The 17,120-nt window shown below is 40.9% G+C and overlaps 1 protein-coding gene across 1 annotated transcript in view; it reads right to left on the bottom strand.

Annotated features, from left to right (window-relative positions):
• TAF4B (TATA-box binding protein associated factor 4b) overlaps positions 1–17,120 on the bottom strand; it is a 73,790-nt gene that overhangs the window by 31,672 nt on the left and 24,998 nt on the right. Inside the window, exons 8-12 of the mRNA XM_014936892.1 lie at positions 14,890–15,480; positions 9,626–9,761; positions 8,934–9,039; positions 3,511–3,680; positions 722–852 (exon numbers count right to left, since the gene is read on the bottom strand). Of these exons, the coding sequence (XP_014792378.1) occupies positions 722–852; positions 3,511–3,680; positions 8,934–9,039; positions 9,626–9,761; positions 14,890–15,480 (1,134 nt within the window). The remainder of the gene's footprint in view (positions 1–721; positions 853–3,510; positions 3,681–8,933; positions 9,040–9,625; positions 9,762–14,889; positions 15,481–17,120) is intronic.

Raw genomic sequence — 17,120 nt, 5'->3', positions numbered from 1 at the left:
ATTTTTTTTCTTAAACAGCTTAATACTGGAAAAAGTAAGGATTAATATTTTATTATTGAATGACAAAAAAAAAAAAAGCCTCAAAGAGCTATTTTGGCCACTAGTAACTTATTGCTTCCCATTTGCACCATACAAGCATCTTAAGGGATACTGGCTCCCTGAAATCCAATATACTTTATATTGAATGGAGCTAACACAAGAGGAAGGGGAGGGAATCTTAAGTAGCACTGATGGAAAAAAAGTTCCGGAAACTTTAAGATCAAAGGGGTCTCTGCCTTCACACAGAGTACTTCCTAAAAATAAAATACTCAATTCAGTTTCTCGAGGCTTTTTACTGAGCCCATACTGGAGTTCCACCAACAGTAAATGCATAAAGTAAACACAAGCCCCTAAATCAACCCAACCACCGAGAGCATTCAAAAATAGTTTTACATTTACCATCCAAGACAGATTTTGTGTAACAGCCACCACTTCTATGGAAGAGGAGGAGGAGAAATGCATGCGTGTACTCTCATGCTGGGTTTTAAGAGCACCTACCCAACTCAAATGGAAAACATAAGGAATAGTTAGAGGCTATAAACAGTTAGAACAAAACCAGCCTTTGGTAGATACTGAAAATGCACAGATTGCATATGATGTGCCTACAGTTGGAAGAGGTTTACCCTCAAGGTTGCAAAGGAGGAAAACTTTGGTGCAAAACTTGCTTAATGATTTCCTTTACCTTGTGGGTTGATACTCTGTGCTGAGCAATTACAGTTAGTTTTTCTAGAAGCCCTCGTAATCTCTCCTGTGTAGCGTGGGAGATCAAGTTCACAACATCAGAGTTAAGTTCCATAATGTCATGCCTTTTACCTGTGGAAGCAGAGAAAATCCATTACGTGTTTTAGTAGTAGCTGATAATTGAAATAATTAGCACAGCAGGTATTCTGTTCCCCCTGGAAGTCATACCCATTATGAATAAAGGTTTGGAGATTATGATTTTCCTGGTAAAGTCACAACTTCAAAGATCTTAGACATTACATTAATAAAACTTAGCCTCAAGCTTCAGAAAATATAGACATTGTTTCACTTAGCCTCCAGAACCACTCTCCTTGCAAGGTCATTTATAGGACAAAGTTAATAAGAACACAAATCAAGCTTCATGTTCGGGGAGGGGGAGAAACGGTAGCTGTAGAAATTAGTGCCATATTCTGTTAATTCCAGTAATTAAAAAAAATAGAGAATTACATTTTGCCCTGCTTGACACCGTGCTTGTTAACAACTCATGACATTTATTGGATGAGTGGGGATGGTTTTTGCAGCGCACTCTGGGCACACGGGACCCACTAACCTGCCTCGACCACCCAGCATGGGGCAGACAGACCCAACCATCCCACGGCAGCAGCTGGGACAACAGAGATCAAGTCCAGCCGGGGTCATCGTGCCATCACCTTCAACCTCTTCTCTCAGGCTGCCACAGCCTCTCTGTGTTTCGGCAGCTGCGACTGAGGCTGGTGACAGCTCCGGGGCAAAGCTGTTCCAGCCCTGTGCCCAGAGCCAGGCATCATCCCCACAACCTTCCCGTGGCTGCAGGCTCCTGACAGAGAAGCCTTCCCGTGGTTGACACCATCGATCACTCAACACAACTCCATCAAGACACCTGGGCAGCAGTGACTTTTCCCTGGTGGGCACAGCAGGCAGCATTTTCACATGCTTCATACACTCTACCCGTCAGAAGTGTTTTTCCTCGCCCCTCAACTGCACTAACAGAGGCTGTAATACTTTATGATGCAATATACAGCCCGCCTTCAAAACCCATTTCAGTATTTATTGCCAAGCGGAGTGTTAAGAATGAATAAACAGGACACTGTAAAGAACACTAATCACCTATTTCATTTGCCTTTGCTACTCTAACTGAAAATGAATAACAATCTCGCAAGACAGGGAGATTCTACAATGTTTTCCCTGATACAATCAAAGTGTTCCCACTGGCTGATCTTGGCCAGTAAGCTTTGGCCTCCACCTTAGCTGAGCACAAAGCTCATTTTGCTCAAGCACCTTCCATAGCAGTTTCCCACTATACTATCAGAATACTAAAACACCAACTTAAAGGCAAAACAAAATCCCCCTAGACCTCAAGACCTCCCTACACACACGCACTTCTTAAGTCAAAGAAGGCTCAGTTCAAGAGCAGAAGCATTAATTTTCTGAATTGCTGTACTCCTTGACAGTATTCCTTTCCTTGCAATCAAAACACTTTTTATTTACAACATGAATTATTATTAAGTGGAACAGCCAGTCTTGTATTTTCCAACTTTCAAGGAATTGTCTTCAAACCCCAAACCAGAGCATTATTCTAAAAATACTTTGTTTTTGTAGAGCTCTAGTTTTCCTTATACCTGTTTCCCGTGGATAACTGGTTAACCCTCTACTGAATTTTGAGAAAGGCTTCTAGGCACCAGTTTCAATGTGTATTTTCCATCTTCCACTAGTAGCACGGCACTTACTTCACTCAACTATGCCCCATACAGCTCAGATGGCACATTTGACTTGCTACTGCAGGATATATTGAGGTAGAAGACAGCATTTGCACGTTACGTGCTCGTCACAGAGTAGGTGCTTAGTTCAGACTAAGAACCAGTTGCATGTAGAAAGACTTTGTGATCACATAGTTAAACCACTGAGACAGAATTACGATTGCACATACGAACTGTAGACTCTCCTGAACGCTCAGCTGTAAAACTCACTGTTCCAGTATGACAAGCTACCAGGCAGAGGGCAGAAGCAAGGAGTTGAGCAAGGTTCATCCAGTTTGCTGTAGACAGCAGTGGTACCAGTCAGTGTGGTGCTATACAACTGAATGCTCCCTGCTCTGACATTGCTGAGCTAGTTATGATTTTGCTCAGAAACTAACAGCTAAGATGATACATACACTAAAAACTTCCTATTGCAATATTATTCACTGATACAAACAGCTTTAACATCTCTTTTGCATAAAATTAATGAAAGATTGTTCCACAGAGGGAGTCATAAACAAAGGTCTATCCTGTGTGTATTGGCAGTTTGAAACTTCTTCCTAATCACACGGTCAGGATCTATAACATCAGCCAATAGAGCACATACATCTGAACAGGCTGAGAAATGCAAAAATTGTTAGGAAAACCAGTGTAATGCAACAAGTTAGGAGCTGCAGAAACAGAAAAGCATGCTTAAGTGTTTGATTTGACACTAGCTATGACAACTATATGGTTGTTAGAGTAATAAAGTTGCTCAGTTCTCACATGTAAAAGTGGCACCAATTTCTTTTTTCTGGTTGTGCTTCAAACTATTTCTATGTAAAAAAACAACTTTGAGAGCAGTCATTTCCTAGAGGAGGAATTAAAAACTCAGTATAGTTTGGTAGAAACACATGAATTGAGATGGCAGATGTTAACAGTTCCAGCTCCTCCTTCAAAGATTGGAAGCCGACTGATGAAACAGGCAAGGAAATACTACATCCATACGTATCTGTTACATATGCTTTGTTCTCACCTATGTTCAAGATCTTCTTCTGAAGCACTTCTGAGGAGAGAAAAGGTTCATCTGCACAAGAACGGATCACTGTACCAATGAGCTCAGAGTTTGTTGCCAAAATGCACGTGTTCTCCTCATTAAGATTGACCTCAGCCATAGATGTCACATCATTTATGTCATCTTCATCTCTACTAAAGAAAAAAACCATTAATGCTTTGTTCAGAATGGATACAAAGAAACAGCCTCTTGACTATCAACAAACAGCCACATTCAGGTATCCTGTAGGCTACTCCTACACAATAGATGTTTAGTGTGGGCATGGACAAGGACAGACAGTTTCTAAAAGCTTTTACACTTCAGTGAAGTGCCTCTCAAATGTTAGCTTGACTAATGCCTCAGATGCTAGGCATATGAATCGTTTACATCGAACTGAAATTTTAAGCAAGCTCAGAAACCAAGGGCTTAAAAAGATAAGATACAAACACTCCTTGTCACTAGTATTCAGAACTAACCAGACCCTGTCCTTTAAATCAGTCCTATCATATAGTACTCATGTACATTAGCAGGGAGGATGCTATGCTTATGAAGAACAGCAGCAGAGCTCTAGTTCTTAACATCCCTCCACTATCTGGATCCTGCTGTAGTAGCTTTGGTCTACATGTTCAAAATAAAAACTCAAGTCTGGCAGGCTTAGGGCTAATGTAACTAAGACTAGCTATAATCATGACAAAGCTCATGTTAAGTAAATAGCCTGTGTGCCTCAGCTATTTTTTTTTTTTTTTAAGATCATTTTAGTTAAAATGCTGAATGAATTTTATATGGGAAAAATTTTGGCAAGACTTCGGCAATAAAAATACCCAAGTTATTTTCAATTAAGTTTAGATCATGAAAAGAAAGCCTTTTTTGCTTCACAAAGTGACAAAGGCCCTAAGAGTGAATTCAAGGGTTTAGAACCAGAACACAAGTCAGCATTATTAATACAGACAGGTGGAAGCACTCAATATGAAAGTTTTTTGATATGGAAAACAAAAGAAAACAAAAACCAAACCACACCCACCCACCCCTCCTGAAGAGTATTCGCTGGCAAAGTTTGATAAATTTCATCTTCAGAAAAACACTGTGTGGCCTACATATGCTTGAACGAGGGTTTAGTCAGAACCTTGACATTCATAGGTTAAATGGGATCTCTTAGAAGCTGTCTTCTGACTTGCAACAGGTAGAAGCTGAAGTTACCACAGCATGGGTTGGGTTTGAGCAATACGCAAAAGACACAAGAAAGCACTGGCATTTTTTTCTTAAAACTATATATACATTTTCTCCTTTGGGCTTCAACAGGTTTCTACGGCACAAGTCTTCTCCCAGTAACTTCTAGAGAGAAGCCTGGCTAGTAAAGGAGTCCAGCCTTCCCTTACTCCTCCTGCCATTCATTTGCATGTCCCTGTGGGTAGGAGTTTCTACATGATTTGTTCAGGAAAATGGAGAGCCAACAGATTCCTCAACCAGCTTCATTCTTTACATCTAGACATAGCTTCCTGACTAGGCTTGTGCCCCAAATCATAGAATGGTTCAGGTTGGGAGGAACCTTAAAGATCATTTGAGTTCTAACCCCCCTGCCATGGGCAGGGACACCTCCCACTAGAGCAGGTTGCTCAAAGTCCCATCCAGTCTGGCCTTGAACACTTCAGGGATGGGGCATCCACAGCTTCCCTGGGCAACCTGTTCCAGTGCCTCACCACCCTCACAGTAAAGCATTTCTTCCTAATTATGTAATCTAAATCTCCCCTCTTTCAGCTTAAAACTGTCCTGTGTCAGAATGGTTGTTACCACAGTCACAATTTAAAGCTTAAGTCATCACTGCCAGAACAGCTTCGCTCCTGCTGCCCCTTCACAGCCAGCAACTGAGCAGTTCCAAGCATATACTCGTGCTCTGTCAGCCTAACAGAGACCCTGATCTTTCAAGAAGCGTGTAAATGAAGCTTCACTGCATGCTAATTGAGTGCTAACTGATCTTCACAAGTACACTCCTGTTTCCTCTTCCTAATGACCACTACAGAGAAGTCTTTGCTGATGGCAGAGGCAAGAATCCCACTGAAGTGCAGTGACTGCCTTGATCTGCTGATGAAGGAGATTACAGAAATCAGCACAACCAGCACCAAGAACGTACATCACAAGCTATCAGAGCTGCAGGTGCTGGAACCTGACCTTACCCCAGTGCAGCTGTTTATGGATTCCAAGTAAGGATGCTTGCACCTCAGGTACAGCTGTAGAGCACACAGTTTCAGTAAATCATTTTAGCTTTTAATCTGGCCACGTACTCCAAATACTTAAGCAAGAAGGAGGTAAACTTCTAGACTATACATCTGTTCACCTTTCTACATACAAGATTCAGTTCTCTAAAACCAAGTTACTATTAATTTTTCCATGCACACAGTCTCTTGTGAGTACACACATATAAGATCTGATATGCAAGTAGACATCTCTATCTGTATTTAATTACCAATTCTAACTTCTTCAGTGAGGGAATATAAGTTTGGATTAAGTTGCTGAGTCACTAACTTTGATGAATGATTAATTTGCACCTACGCACTTCTTTCACTTAACCCAAAGAAAGTATCATTACATTTTCTTAGAAGTAGTGCTCACTAAAGACTAACGTAAGTTTCAGAAATCACGTTAAGTTTTTACTTTTTACTATACTTTTTTCTTTGCTGTTCAAACAAACTTCAATCATTTTAGGTAAGGTGCTTCATGTAAACTATAAAAATCATTCTACTAAAGTGATAAATTTAAAATATTCCAGAATATACATGCAGACATTTCTGTTCAATATAGACTTGCTTTCATTTTCCCAATCCCTCCACAAATCCTCTCCTCTACACCACTTCCTTTAACGCTTTTTGCATTTGATCATGTCACACCCAGAGATCAACAAGAAAAACTCTCCCAGCTGTTAACAGTCTGTAGTGATTTAAGCTTATCAGGACAAGGGGGCAAAGAGAACACCGATTTCTGAGCATTACCCTGCATGAAGTCAGGTTTGACATTTATACTGAATATTCCACTGGAAAAGAAGCCCAAGCAACGCAAATGCACCTCACATCTATGCATTTGCCTGTACTGGTTGAAAAGTGAGTCTGTGGCACCCTCTGGTGTCTGACCAACGCACATGTCTCCTCCTAAATCCATCCTTATTTACTCCATTTTATGCAACAGTCAAGGGGAAAACTAGAAAGCCACGCTTAACCCAAACTTCCATGCACCATCACAGAGAAGCTATGTGGGACAGAACGATTTCAGCGGAGCAGGAACCACCAGCACTCCCCACCACTACGGGGCAGGAGAAGCAGCTGCCCAGATGTTCTCCACTCTGCTGTCTCACTCCTGCTTGTTTCCTACTTGAGATTGCTGGTACCTTCCAGACAAAATGCACAAGTCAGAGTGGTATGTGTTTTGTAGTGTGTGTCTATTGAATAGAATAAATGAAAAAAATATATATACGTATTTGAAGATGTAAATATATGTCTTATTTTTTCCAGGGTGCTCTTGCATATACTTTACAGAAGTATGCAGAGCAGTTTATAAGAATCTTGATGCTTTTAAGACAGATTGCCCTTTACAATACATGTTGTGGGGCAATCAAGTGCCAGCAATGCCCATGCTTAGCTGTAATCTTCTCATTTCTAGAAGGGTTTTTCTAATTGAGGGGTGGGGGTCACCATTTTTTCTACTGCTTATCTCGAGCAAGCTTATCTCAAGTCAGACGTACAATCACATCAATTACAAGACATGCTCTCTGCTTGTAATCAATCTCATCACAAAACCTGAAAGGGGGGCATGATGCTTTGCTCTGCCTCACAAATGATCAGTCAATTGATGGATCACAGGCCAAAGAACAGCTGTGCTGGGAATAATAAAAGTTAGGACTGAATAGAGCAAGGAATGTCTATCGTCCAGTCCAGATTAACACTATGTGGTGCTAGACCTGCTTGGAGAACACAGATACTTCACCTAGGGAAGCCAAAAATTTAGGCACATGCTGCCCAGGTTCAGATATCTGAAGATTCTCATGCCTAGTTTTTAAAGTCAGAAGGTTTGGTTATATTGGTGAATAGAAAAAGCACCAGGGATGTGTCCAAAGAAGTAACTTCTTCAGAGAAGAGAATTACTATAAAATTTTAAGGTGAGCTAGAGGTTTCAAACCTGAATTCTTGTGAATTTATGCTACTTTGAAAATCAGAATCCAAAAGCAGGAACAGAAATCCATCTTGGATCACACTGTAGACACAGAGTTTTTCTTACACTAAGAACTTGACTCAGGGAAGCAGCTTCAAGAATTCAACTTTTTCAGCTATGACAGTTGATATGTTCTCATTGGAAGATCACAAAAGTTTGTGGGGTTTTCTGTTGCTGTTCTGAGATTTTTTAAATCATATTTATGAAATTCTTTTTGTAACTATCACTACACTAAATTACATAACAATTATATTTTGAAGTGTATTTTGTAACAGCTTGAGAAAGCTGAACAGAGCTACTGCTTTAACTTCTGGCTACCAATGTTTTCAGTGTACACTGTATGTAACTGTAAATAACAACAGCTCTCTGTCTGTATCAGTGCACAGAAAGCTGTAGCTTTCAAGAGGTAAGTTGTCAACTGGTCAACATGACAAAGCTGTCATGTCTGCTTTTATCCCTGGGAGAGTAACTTCAAGCTTGCCCTAAGGTTGTTAAAACCAATAATGCTTATAGCAGGCTGTACCCTCTGTTTCAAAATCACATTTCAGAGATACAAAAATAATTTCTGCTTTTGAAAAGTCAATCAGGTACCAGAACTAAAGGCTTTAAGCACTCTTGTAATCTAAAGGCCTAGAGAATATGCCAGAAGCCATAATTAGAGGTGTAGTCAAAGACTTTCACCTCTACATACAGGAACAAGCTCATAAGAGAAGCTAATAAAAGATTTCATAGTACAGCACGGAGCTTTAGACCAGTCATTCCAAACAATGGTTCAATGCTATCCGGTGGTCTGTAAAAAACAGAGGTTATATCTGCTTTAATCCTACAGAGAGCTTTTAGTACAAGGTAACTTTGCTTTAGATTAGTTAATAGTACTCACAGCACAGAGATCAATGTGCCTCCTCTATAAGTGAAAAACTGAGACATGTTGACACTCACTGTTTGTATAATTAGACTCTTCTGACAGTACGATGAAAACTAAACCTCATCAGGAAAGTTCTTTTAAATTAAGAATTATTAACACCTGCTATGAGGTCAAAACTTCTAGGTTCCCCCTTGCCAATAAGTATTCTAACACGAAAACCACCTATCATAAACAAGTCACTGAAGAAAGTTGCTTTTATTTGGGTTCTGTTCCCACCTCTATACTTGCTGTCTGTTCCTTTTGTTCCTTCCTATAGTAAACTTCTGATACTGTTTATTTTTACCTGAAGGATGTTGCTCCGTTTTCTTTTATTTTAGCTTTCTGAAGAGGAGATGCTTGAAGTGACAGAATTTTATTCCCTGGCAGGGTAATTTGTTTCAGAATGGAACCTAAAACAAAACAAAGAATATACGATAGTAGAAAGCAAAATGCTAAGACAACTGTTGAATCAGTTCATACTTCTAGCAAAGGCTACTGCAAATTCAGTAATTACTAGTTAGGTCCATTTGAAAACCAGATACTCTAGACTGTTACATTCTGCATGGCCAAAAACCCTACATGCTCTCAACAAACACCTTCCTCTCCGCTGACCTGTGAAAGGCTTTAGTGAAAACTGGCTGTCTGAGACCAACTCATATTATACATCAACCTGGACCTGTTGAAGGAAAAAGCAAAGTCTCACGAAGCGATCCTCAAAAGCATTAAGCTTTAAAGGAAGTCTACTGCAAGGAGCTTACTCACAATATTTTAACCAGTATAAATGACTGACACGCTTTTAACAGGTGCCAGAAGTAGACATGGCACTAAATTTCTTATCAGAACTCCAAGCAGACAGTAAAAAAGTTAAACTTATCACACAGAACTGGTTGCTCCCCATAGACAACCACCATCCTACATTCTTACAGTCTACCCACAGCCTGCACTCATTTCAATACCTCAGCACTCCCCTTCTCCATTAAAGAGGTTCCACTGTACCTGCAGGAAACTGGTTAGCTTGAACAAGTGTATTCAGCGGCATCCTCTTCTCAGTAGGTGTCTGCAGGGTCAGCACTGAGGGTTGCGGGAGTGTGGATACTTGCTTTACAATGGTTCCTGATGGCTGCTGGACTACCTGGAAGTGAAATAATCCAGTATCAAGAGTGAGAACAGCTCAACATAGAGAGAAGTAAACAGTATCAACGTGTTCAGCCAGCCAGAAGTGCCACTAGGCATGCATGCATGTCTGGCTTTCAGTTTAAAGTAAACAGCATGCTCAAAAAAAAATATATTTTTTTTTTCACTTCATGACAAGGAACAAAATCTTAATAACACGGTGGTGAGCTTTAAGCTCCAGTTCATTCAGAAAGCTCTTCAGGACACTTCACCCCTACTCTCTATTGATAACTATATTATACAAGTTTCACTGAGGACTACACAATTCATTACACGAAGAGGCTTTCCTCTCTTAAGTCTTGCTTAACAGACTAACAACTGAATATTGAGTCTGCCTGCCAACAAGAAGTTCAGAAGGGCAGGCATCACATACACCTAGTTAAAAAGAGGGAACACCAAAACAAACAGTTAGAAGTCTTGCATGAAATCCTTTTGCTGCCAAGAATTAAGAGTACACACTATAAAGTTACTAATGCATTTTTGGAGCCGCAAGATCAATTGTAAATTGAGACGCTGAGTTTCAAAGTGTTAAGCAAAAGTACACTGAACACATCAGTTCACAGGAACATGAAGTACCAACTAGCAACACCTAAAGTGAGTAGAGCCTCCACACAAAAACATCAGTGCGCTGCTGAAGGGTAAAAAGGAAGAGGGATGATAGTTTTGTTTAAAGAGGCTCTTGAAAGAAACAAAACCAGACAGCAGGATGTCATCACAACACAGACCTACAGGCACAGTCCATAAATACTAATCCTTCCTCTTCAGGGGTAGCTATTAAAATGCAAGAAAATAATAAAATTGCAGCATCCCTGAAAGCCTCATTTCTAAGCCTCCGAGCTAGCAGAATATGAGCTGAAACTTTTCATACATCCTTTGGAAAAGTTCTTGATTACAAGTAGTAGAAAGATGGGTTTTACCAAAGCACAGGATTATCAACACCTTCAGACTGAATCCTACTTTTTTAACAGCAAAAAGCTAATACAGAGGAATTTTCAGGGTAGAGAAACCACTTTTTCTCCTCTACATCTTTTATTCTAACTTCAGAAAGTCTGGAGTGTGTTTGCACAGCAACACTGCACAAGTTTAATTAAATAAAGAATTGGCATTTATTCTGCTTCAGAAATTAGGCTGTCTCCTGTCATCTAACTTCAGATTTATCAGTAAACATCATCAGCATAAGTATCACATATTCACAAAAAGAGGTACTTTGCATATCAAATAGTCAAGATACGCCCCACCCACCCCCACATTAATCTGCTAATAGCATCATGGTTTGGCATAGCAGCACTAACACAGAACAACTGAGCTGAAGGCAGTGTCTGAAAACCAGACAATGAACAGGCAGCTCTTGAGAAGAAACATAAGATCCCGTATCTCCCAACTTTTTATACAGAGGAAAGGACCACAGGAGTACAGGGATGGAGAGAGTCACGGCTCACAGGTGCAGCACTGCCTCACAAAGTGGTACACACACTAACATTTGCTTCGATGTGCTTTTATGAAAACAGAATTTGAACTTTCTGAAAGATCCAGCTTCCATATGCCAGAAGTTGAAAATAACGTTAACAGCATCATTTCCATGTTCAGATCATCAATGAACCACCAACCACCTTGGATAAACCAGCACCCACACCGATACACACTTAGAGATCCTCCCAACCACCAGCACGAATGACACTTCATCTTCAGCATGAAGTGAAACAGCACTGAAGGAAACATAAAGCATTCAAGATGAAGCTGCGACAGACAAGAAGAACAGAAATAGCCAATGTTAAAATCAATATCCTAGGTGGAGGATTGGGAAGTAAGTCAAGTAACCAGGGAGACTAGATCAACGAGAAACAGAAAGGATGTGTTGGCAGAAAAGCCAATTTTGTGTTTGTGATTCTAGCTGCTAGACTAACAAAAGCTGGAAGTCCTTGGGACTCGCAACAAAACAGGGCAACAACCCTAGAAATTCTGACGAAGTTCTAATGCCAGGAAAAAGGTATAAGAAAAAATAGATTATATCTGTAAGAAAGAGTTATTGCCTCTCTTCAGCAGCAGCAAGAAGTAATTAAAAAAAGGGACTGTTCCTTTGTGCCCCGTTAAGTAGGTTGACAGAGACATCAGAATAAAAAGCACCAACACTCTTAAAGTTAAAAAAAATTGCAATATAACATCGAGATGACAGCATAGGGACAGCTGCCTGAGAGAGGCTTTGATTAGCTTTACTGGAACCTGTTTTGCAGTCATAAAGCAAAGTTCAGAGACCAGCAGAGAAATGGTAAGTTATCACCACACACTCCAAGCAGTATCACTTCCTGAAGGAAGCCTCACCAGCTGAATGTAAAAGCATACATCCAGGACAAAAACCTCTTGAAAAACAGAGGAGATTCTCTGCTCAAGAAAGCTCAGCTCTGAGGGGACTTGTCATGAAGAACAAGTGGCTGAAACAGGACAAGCACTTCAACTCCTTGCTTCAACTGCTAGCAACGTCCAGGGAGCATGTCTCTCTGGTAATTGTGGGAACTACACCATAAAACTCTCACTCTTTATGCTTAACATGAAATTGTGATCTCACAGCAGCTTTCTCACCGTTGGAAGCAAGTGGCTGGTAATTTAAATTTTCTATTATTGTGCTTTACCAAGAGACAAAGCAATACTACAGCAAGACGGGCTTTCTTTCCATGATGACAATGCCCTTAAACAAGGCTGTGCTAAAAAAGGCACTGGGAGGGCACCCTGTCCAACATGCAATTGTCACAGCACAGGCATGTGATCAATACCAACAGCATCCCTGAAGAACTGGTCCCTCTGCGTCCACCATTCAAACCCAGAGTTTCAATAATCATTCCGCAGAAAAGACAGTTAGACATTGCACCACTCTGGTCACGATTTTGACATTAAAATTCTGCAGTGCTGCATTCTTAAGCTGCACCAACGTTACATTGGAGCTGGCACATGGAAGTTAACTTTACATGCCCGAGCACAAGAGACCTAAATTAGAAATGGGCATGCAAAGGGAGTGTATGGCATCAGACAACCCTGCGGGCTGGAAAGGGAAAGAAATTGCTGGCAGCATTGTATGGACAGATTTGCACAGCTGGCATGTGCTTCCTTTCAGCTGGCAGCAGGACCCTTCTGTTAAGAGAGAGGAGGTCCAGATTTGTTTTCTTGTGGGAGGAAAACAGACCCTCTGTCCTTTCAAGGAAATGCACCAGGGAAGCCCTAGAAGATGCAGCATCTTCTATGAACTTTCTCTTCATTTGAATAGGCTGTCTGAACAAACACCAAGCTCCTGATACAGCTAAGCTGTGAAGTGGTCAACTCAGCCCTTCAACTATGAGACCAAAATTAAATAGGTATTTTGAAGAGCAAGTCTTTTAATCACTGTGCTTGGGATATACCCAAATGAGGATAAAAACATGTTTTGTATGCAATTCAACGCTTGTAAGGCACAGCGAAGAAGCCAGTTGCAATAGGCTGCCACACAGCACTAGTGGAGGAGGCAGAAGTCATTTCTTGAGTTCACCAATATCATATTCAAGAAGTGTTTCCACTCCCTAGTGCAGAGTTAAGCTTCCTCGTCTATTTGTACAGATGGCCAACCTTTCCCCTAGATTACATGGCTTGCTGTGTAGCCAACAAACTGCTCTCCAGCCCTTGAACAACCTAAGAAGCCCTCATTTTCTTCTGGCTGGAATTTCAAATTTAGTCCTTAAAGACAGTAAGGGTATCAACTCCTTTTCCAATTTGGCTTTAGCTACTACTATCGAAGACTGATAGTGCATATGCTTGATAACTGCTTTTAAAACAAACCCACTCATAAAAAGGACTCCCATCCCCTCCATGTAGTTGAATGCTTTGTTCTTTTTAAGCAAATCTGAAAAGGTGAAAAGCTGGTAGCATAAGCTCTTTAATTTAGAATACAGGATTCTTGTATTATATCTGCCGTATGCACTTTGAAAGGAAGAAAACCTTAAAAAGCAAAACATTTTAAAGGTCTGAATACCTTTAAATCAAGTAGACACAATAAACAAACTACAAAGGAAATTCACTTACTAGATGCCCTGCTACACCCGTGGAAACTAAATGTAGCTTCATAGGAAGCCTTATGTTTTCCCCTCTTTTTAAGGAACAAATCTTTACAAGGGAGTCCTATTCAGGAATCAAGTTCTTCACCTGCCAAAGGGAGATTATTCTCTCAAAATACTAAAGAATGTTATTTGCAGGTAGACCAGTCAGACGGCATGCTACTGGGTATCTCAAAACACCCATAAACCAAACTTAATGTATTTCACAACATTGGTCTTTTGGGTATACCTGTGATCCACAGTTTCTTGGTATTTAACATTAACATTAGCAAGAAGTTAACCTGTGCCAAGAAAAAAAATGTTAACACATTGCTTTTGAGGGTATTGTTTTAATAAGACATTTATTCCTCCTGGAATTTGTTAGCTAATGAGGCCTGATAGAAAAAGCTCACTTTTGGATGACTTCATAATTAACATGTCTTAGTAAATTTGGAGGTTGGAACTCTGCTCTGAAAAGCTCCTTGAGCTAGTTTGTACATTTCAGTTAACATATCACTATACATCATCAAGCCACCTGTGCCTGCAAAGTACCCAGGGTAGGAACTACCAAGGTAGACAAACTGGAATCCCTGGTGGCTAGCTGAGGCACAGCCCTACCAGGGCATCTAACAGTAATTAATGTAAGCATCCCATGAGCAATTTCAGTTTCTGATACTAGCATTTCCTGCCTTTTCTTTCAGATGCCAACCTAGCCTGGCAGGATGCACAGCAGAGGTCAGAACTTATGTTCCTTTGTGTCTTAAGCTGGATGTTCAGTCTGGTTGAATGGTGGTCAGCATGTCTCGCAACAGACCGAACTTACAGCTTAGCTTTAGAGTCACCTGTCCAGCAAGGGCTCAACATCCCCAAATATGACAAACATAACCGATTAACTCATGACAGACTGGCTTCATATGGTAACATTAAAAAAAAAAAGAAAAAGGTAAGATCCAAACTGGTTTCCTCTTTATAAAAACGTAAGAGTCAAAGTAAGGAAGCCCGGTTATAGAGAAACCAAGAAATTCATCTTACCAACTGTTTCACTTTAACCACCTGCTGAGTACCCACTGACTGTGCAACGATGGAGTTTGGCTGTGAGATTTTAATACTGACTGGGGTTCCAAGGACTGGTTTCAGAGGCTGGAGAGGAGTTGCTGCTGAAGATGCTGCTGTAGACACCAGTAGTGGCTTTGGCTTTGCAGACTGGAGAGAGGACGTTGCTACCGCAGAGGTGAAGACTGGCTTGACAGTATGGATAGTAGCCAGCCCTGATGTTGCTATCGCTGTGGTAAGGGCTGAAGCTGCAGGACGAAGAGATGCTGTCACCACTGGAGAGGAAGGAAGAGGCTTAGGCTTCACGGTCTGCAGAGAAGGTGTTGCCAACACACTGGCAAGGACTGGTTTTATAACTGGAGTAGCTGTGACCGTTACAGATGCAGACGCTGGCTTTGTAACTGGAATAGAAGTTGTTGCTACAGCTGAGGCTGCCGCTGCGATCGAAGGAGCAGGTGCTGCAGAGGTACAGGTTGAAACAGCTTCTTGGGTGGGAGCTGGTTGCTGCATACACTGCTGGATAAAGCTCTGAGCGTTGGGCATGAGCTGCCGTAAAGCAATCATGCTTTTCTAGAAGAAAAATGAAAAAAAAACCACTAGATGTAACATCAGCAGAATCTTCCACGATACAGATGCGAATCTTCTTCCTCATCTTCCAATTTAATTTTTCACAAGACAATAAATTGCTTATTCTAAACACGTTTTGCTAGGATTCAAGCACCCTGAAATTGATGACAATACTGCTCAGTGAACTAGGATTCAAGCACCCTGAAATTGATGACAGTACTGCTCAGTGAACACCACAAGAGTCACCAACACAGGCTGAGCAAAGGTGAACAGTCACCACGACTTCACTGCACGTAGCAAACCCCATCTAAAGGGAAACTCACCTCTAACTTTGTTCTTTCATTTAGAGTTTTCAATTTGAAATTTGCGTTCTAGAAAAAGACCATTTTAACTGCTTTACAACCTCAAAAATTTTTGTTTTGCCAAAACCCCCTGCTATATTGTAACAGCTGTGTTTATTCCATGGAGCCTGCCTGACAGAGAACTACAAATTATCCAATAAAGTCAGAAACAAGCTCTGAAGAGATGAGCATTTCTATACCAATACAGCTGTATCTACACTAGGGGGGGATACCACTTTAATAATGCCCGTATAGTTGCAGCAGCACAACTTAAGCCAGATAGTTCTCTGCAACAAGAGAACATTAGTAAAGGTATCTGGCAACATCTCATTTTTACTACAGCTCTGTTTGAGAAGGTTAATGGACAGAATAATCTTCAAGCCCTCTACAGATTTTTCTCCCTGACTATTTACAATCTTTATTGGCTCAGAACCAGGGGAAATCAGTTCTGCAGCGACATGGATATTCTCACAAGCCTTTTTTCCTCCCCTCAAACAACTTCTGAAGTCTGTAAGAGTCTCCAGCACAGAGCTGTCAACTCTGGACTTCATGCCAAAGGAACATGTTGTCTCACATGCTAACACACCAAGTGAACAAACTGTTTGGACATCTAGACCTTCTGTGGCACACCTATCTAAACAGAAAACGAAGTGAACATTAAATAGGCTGCTCAGCTTTCCTCATGCTCCTGATGCAATTTGTTCACCAAAAGTATCCAGCACGGATTAGAAAATCAAGCAGGCTCTACAGCCAAAGTCACTGTACTTTTCCACCTATTGGAACAGAAAAAACACACATGCAACAACTTCATCAACAACCTGCAGCTCAAAGATAAGAGACAACTCCAGAGAGTCCTCCCTAAAATTTCACTTCACTAGCAAAAAGTGAATTGGCAACAAGCTGTTATTACATTTCTTTCCAGACTCAAGCTGCATTTCCACCACAAACAAGGCCAGCACTGAATCTTGAAGCACCTTAGAGAAGTGCTCCTGAAGTCTGCTTCCATTTGGCACTCTGTCCTGTCACAGCTGCTCAGAGTTACAGACACCAGACCTAATTGGTGTGTATCAGCACATCCTTAAGGTATTTCAGAAAAAAGCAACCGGGGTGCAAGATGTTTTAAAGGACGGGTAACACTACGAAGTCAGCTAATTTTGACCACGGCAATGTCTAATCAATCCAATGTTTCTGGAGTCACAGTATTTCTCTGTTAATGTAGAATGTAACAGGGAGAAAGCACCTCATCAAGGATTATAGGGCATGGAAACTGCCCCAGACCCCTAGATGATACCAGTACCTGAC

The sequence above is a fragment of the Calidris pugnax genome, unplaced genomic scaffold (assembly GCF_001431845.1).
Source record: "Calidris pugnax isolate Ruff unplaced genomic scaffold, ASM143184v1 scaffold51, whole genome shotgun sequence".
NCBI lineage: Eukaryota > Metazoa > Chordata > Aves > Charadriiformes > Scolopacidae > Calidris > Calidris pugnax.
Note: the sequence above shows the minus strand (reverse complement) of the source record. Positions and strands in the feature narration are given on the sequence as shown.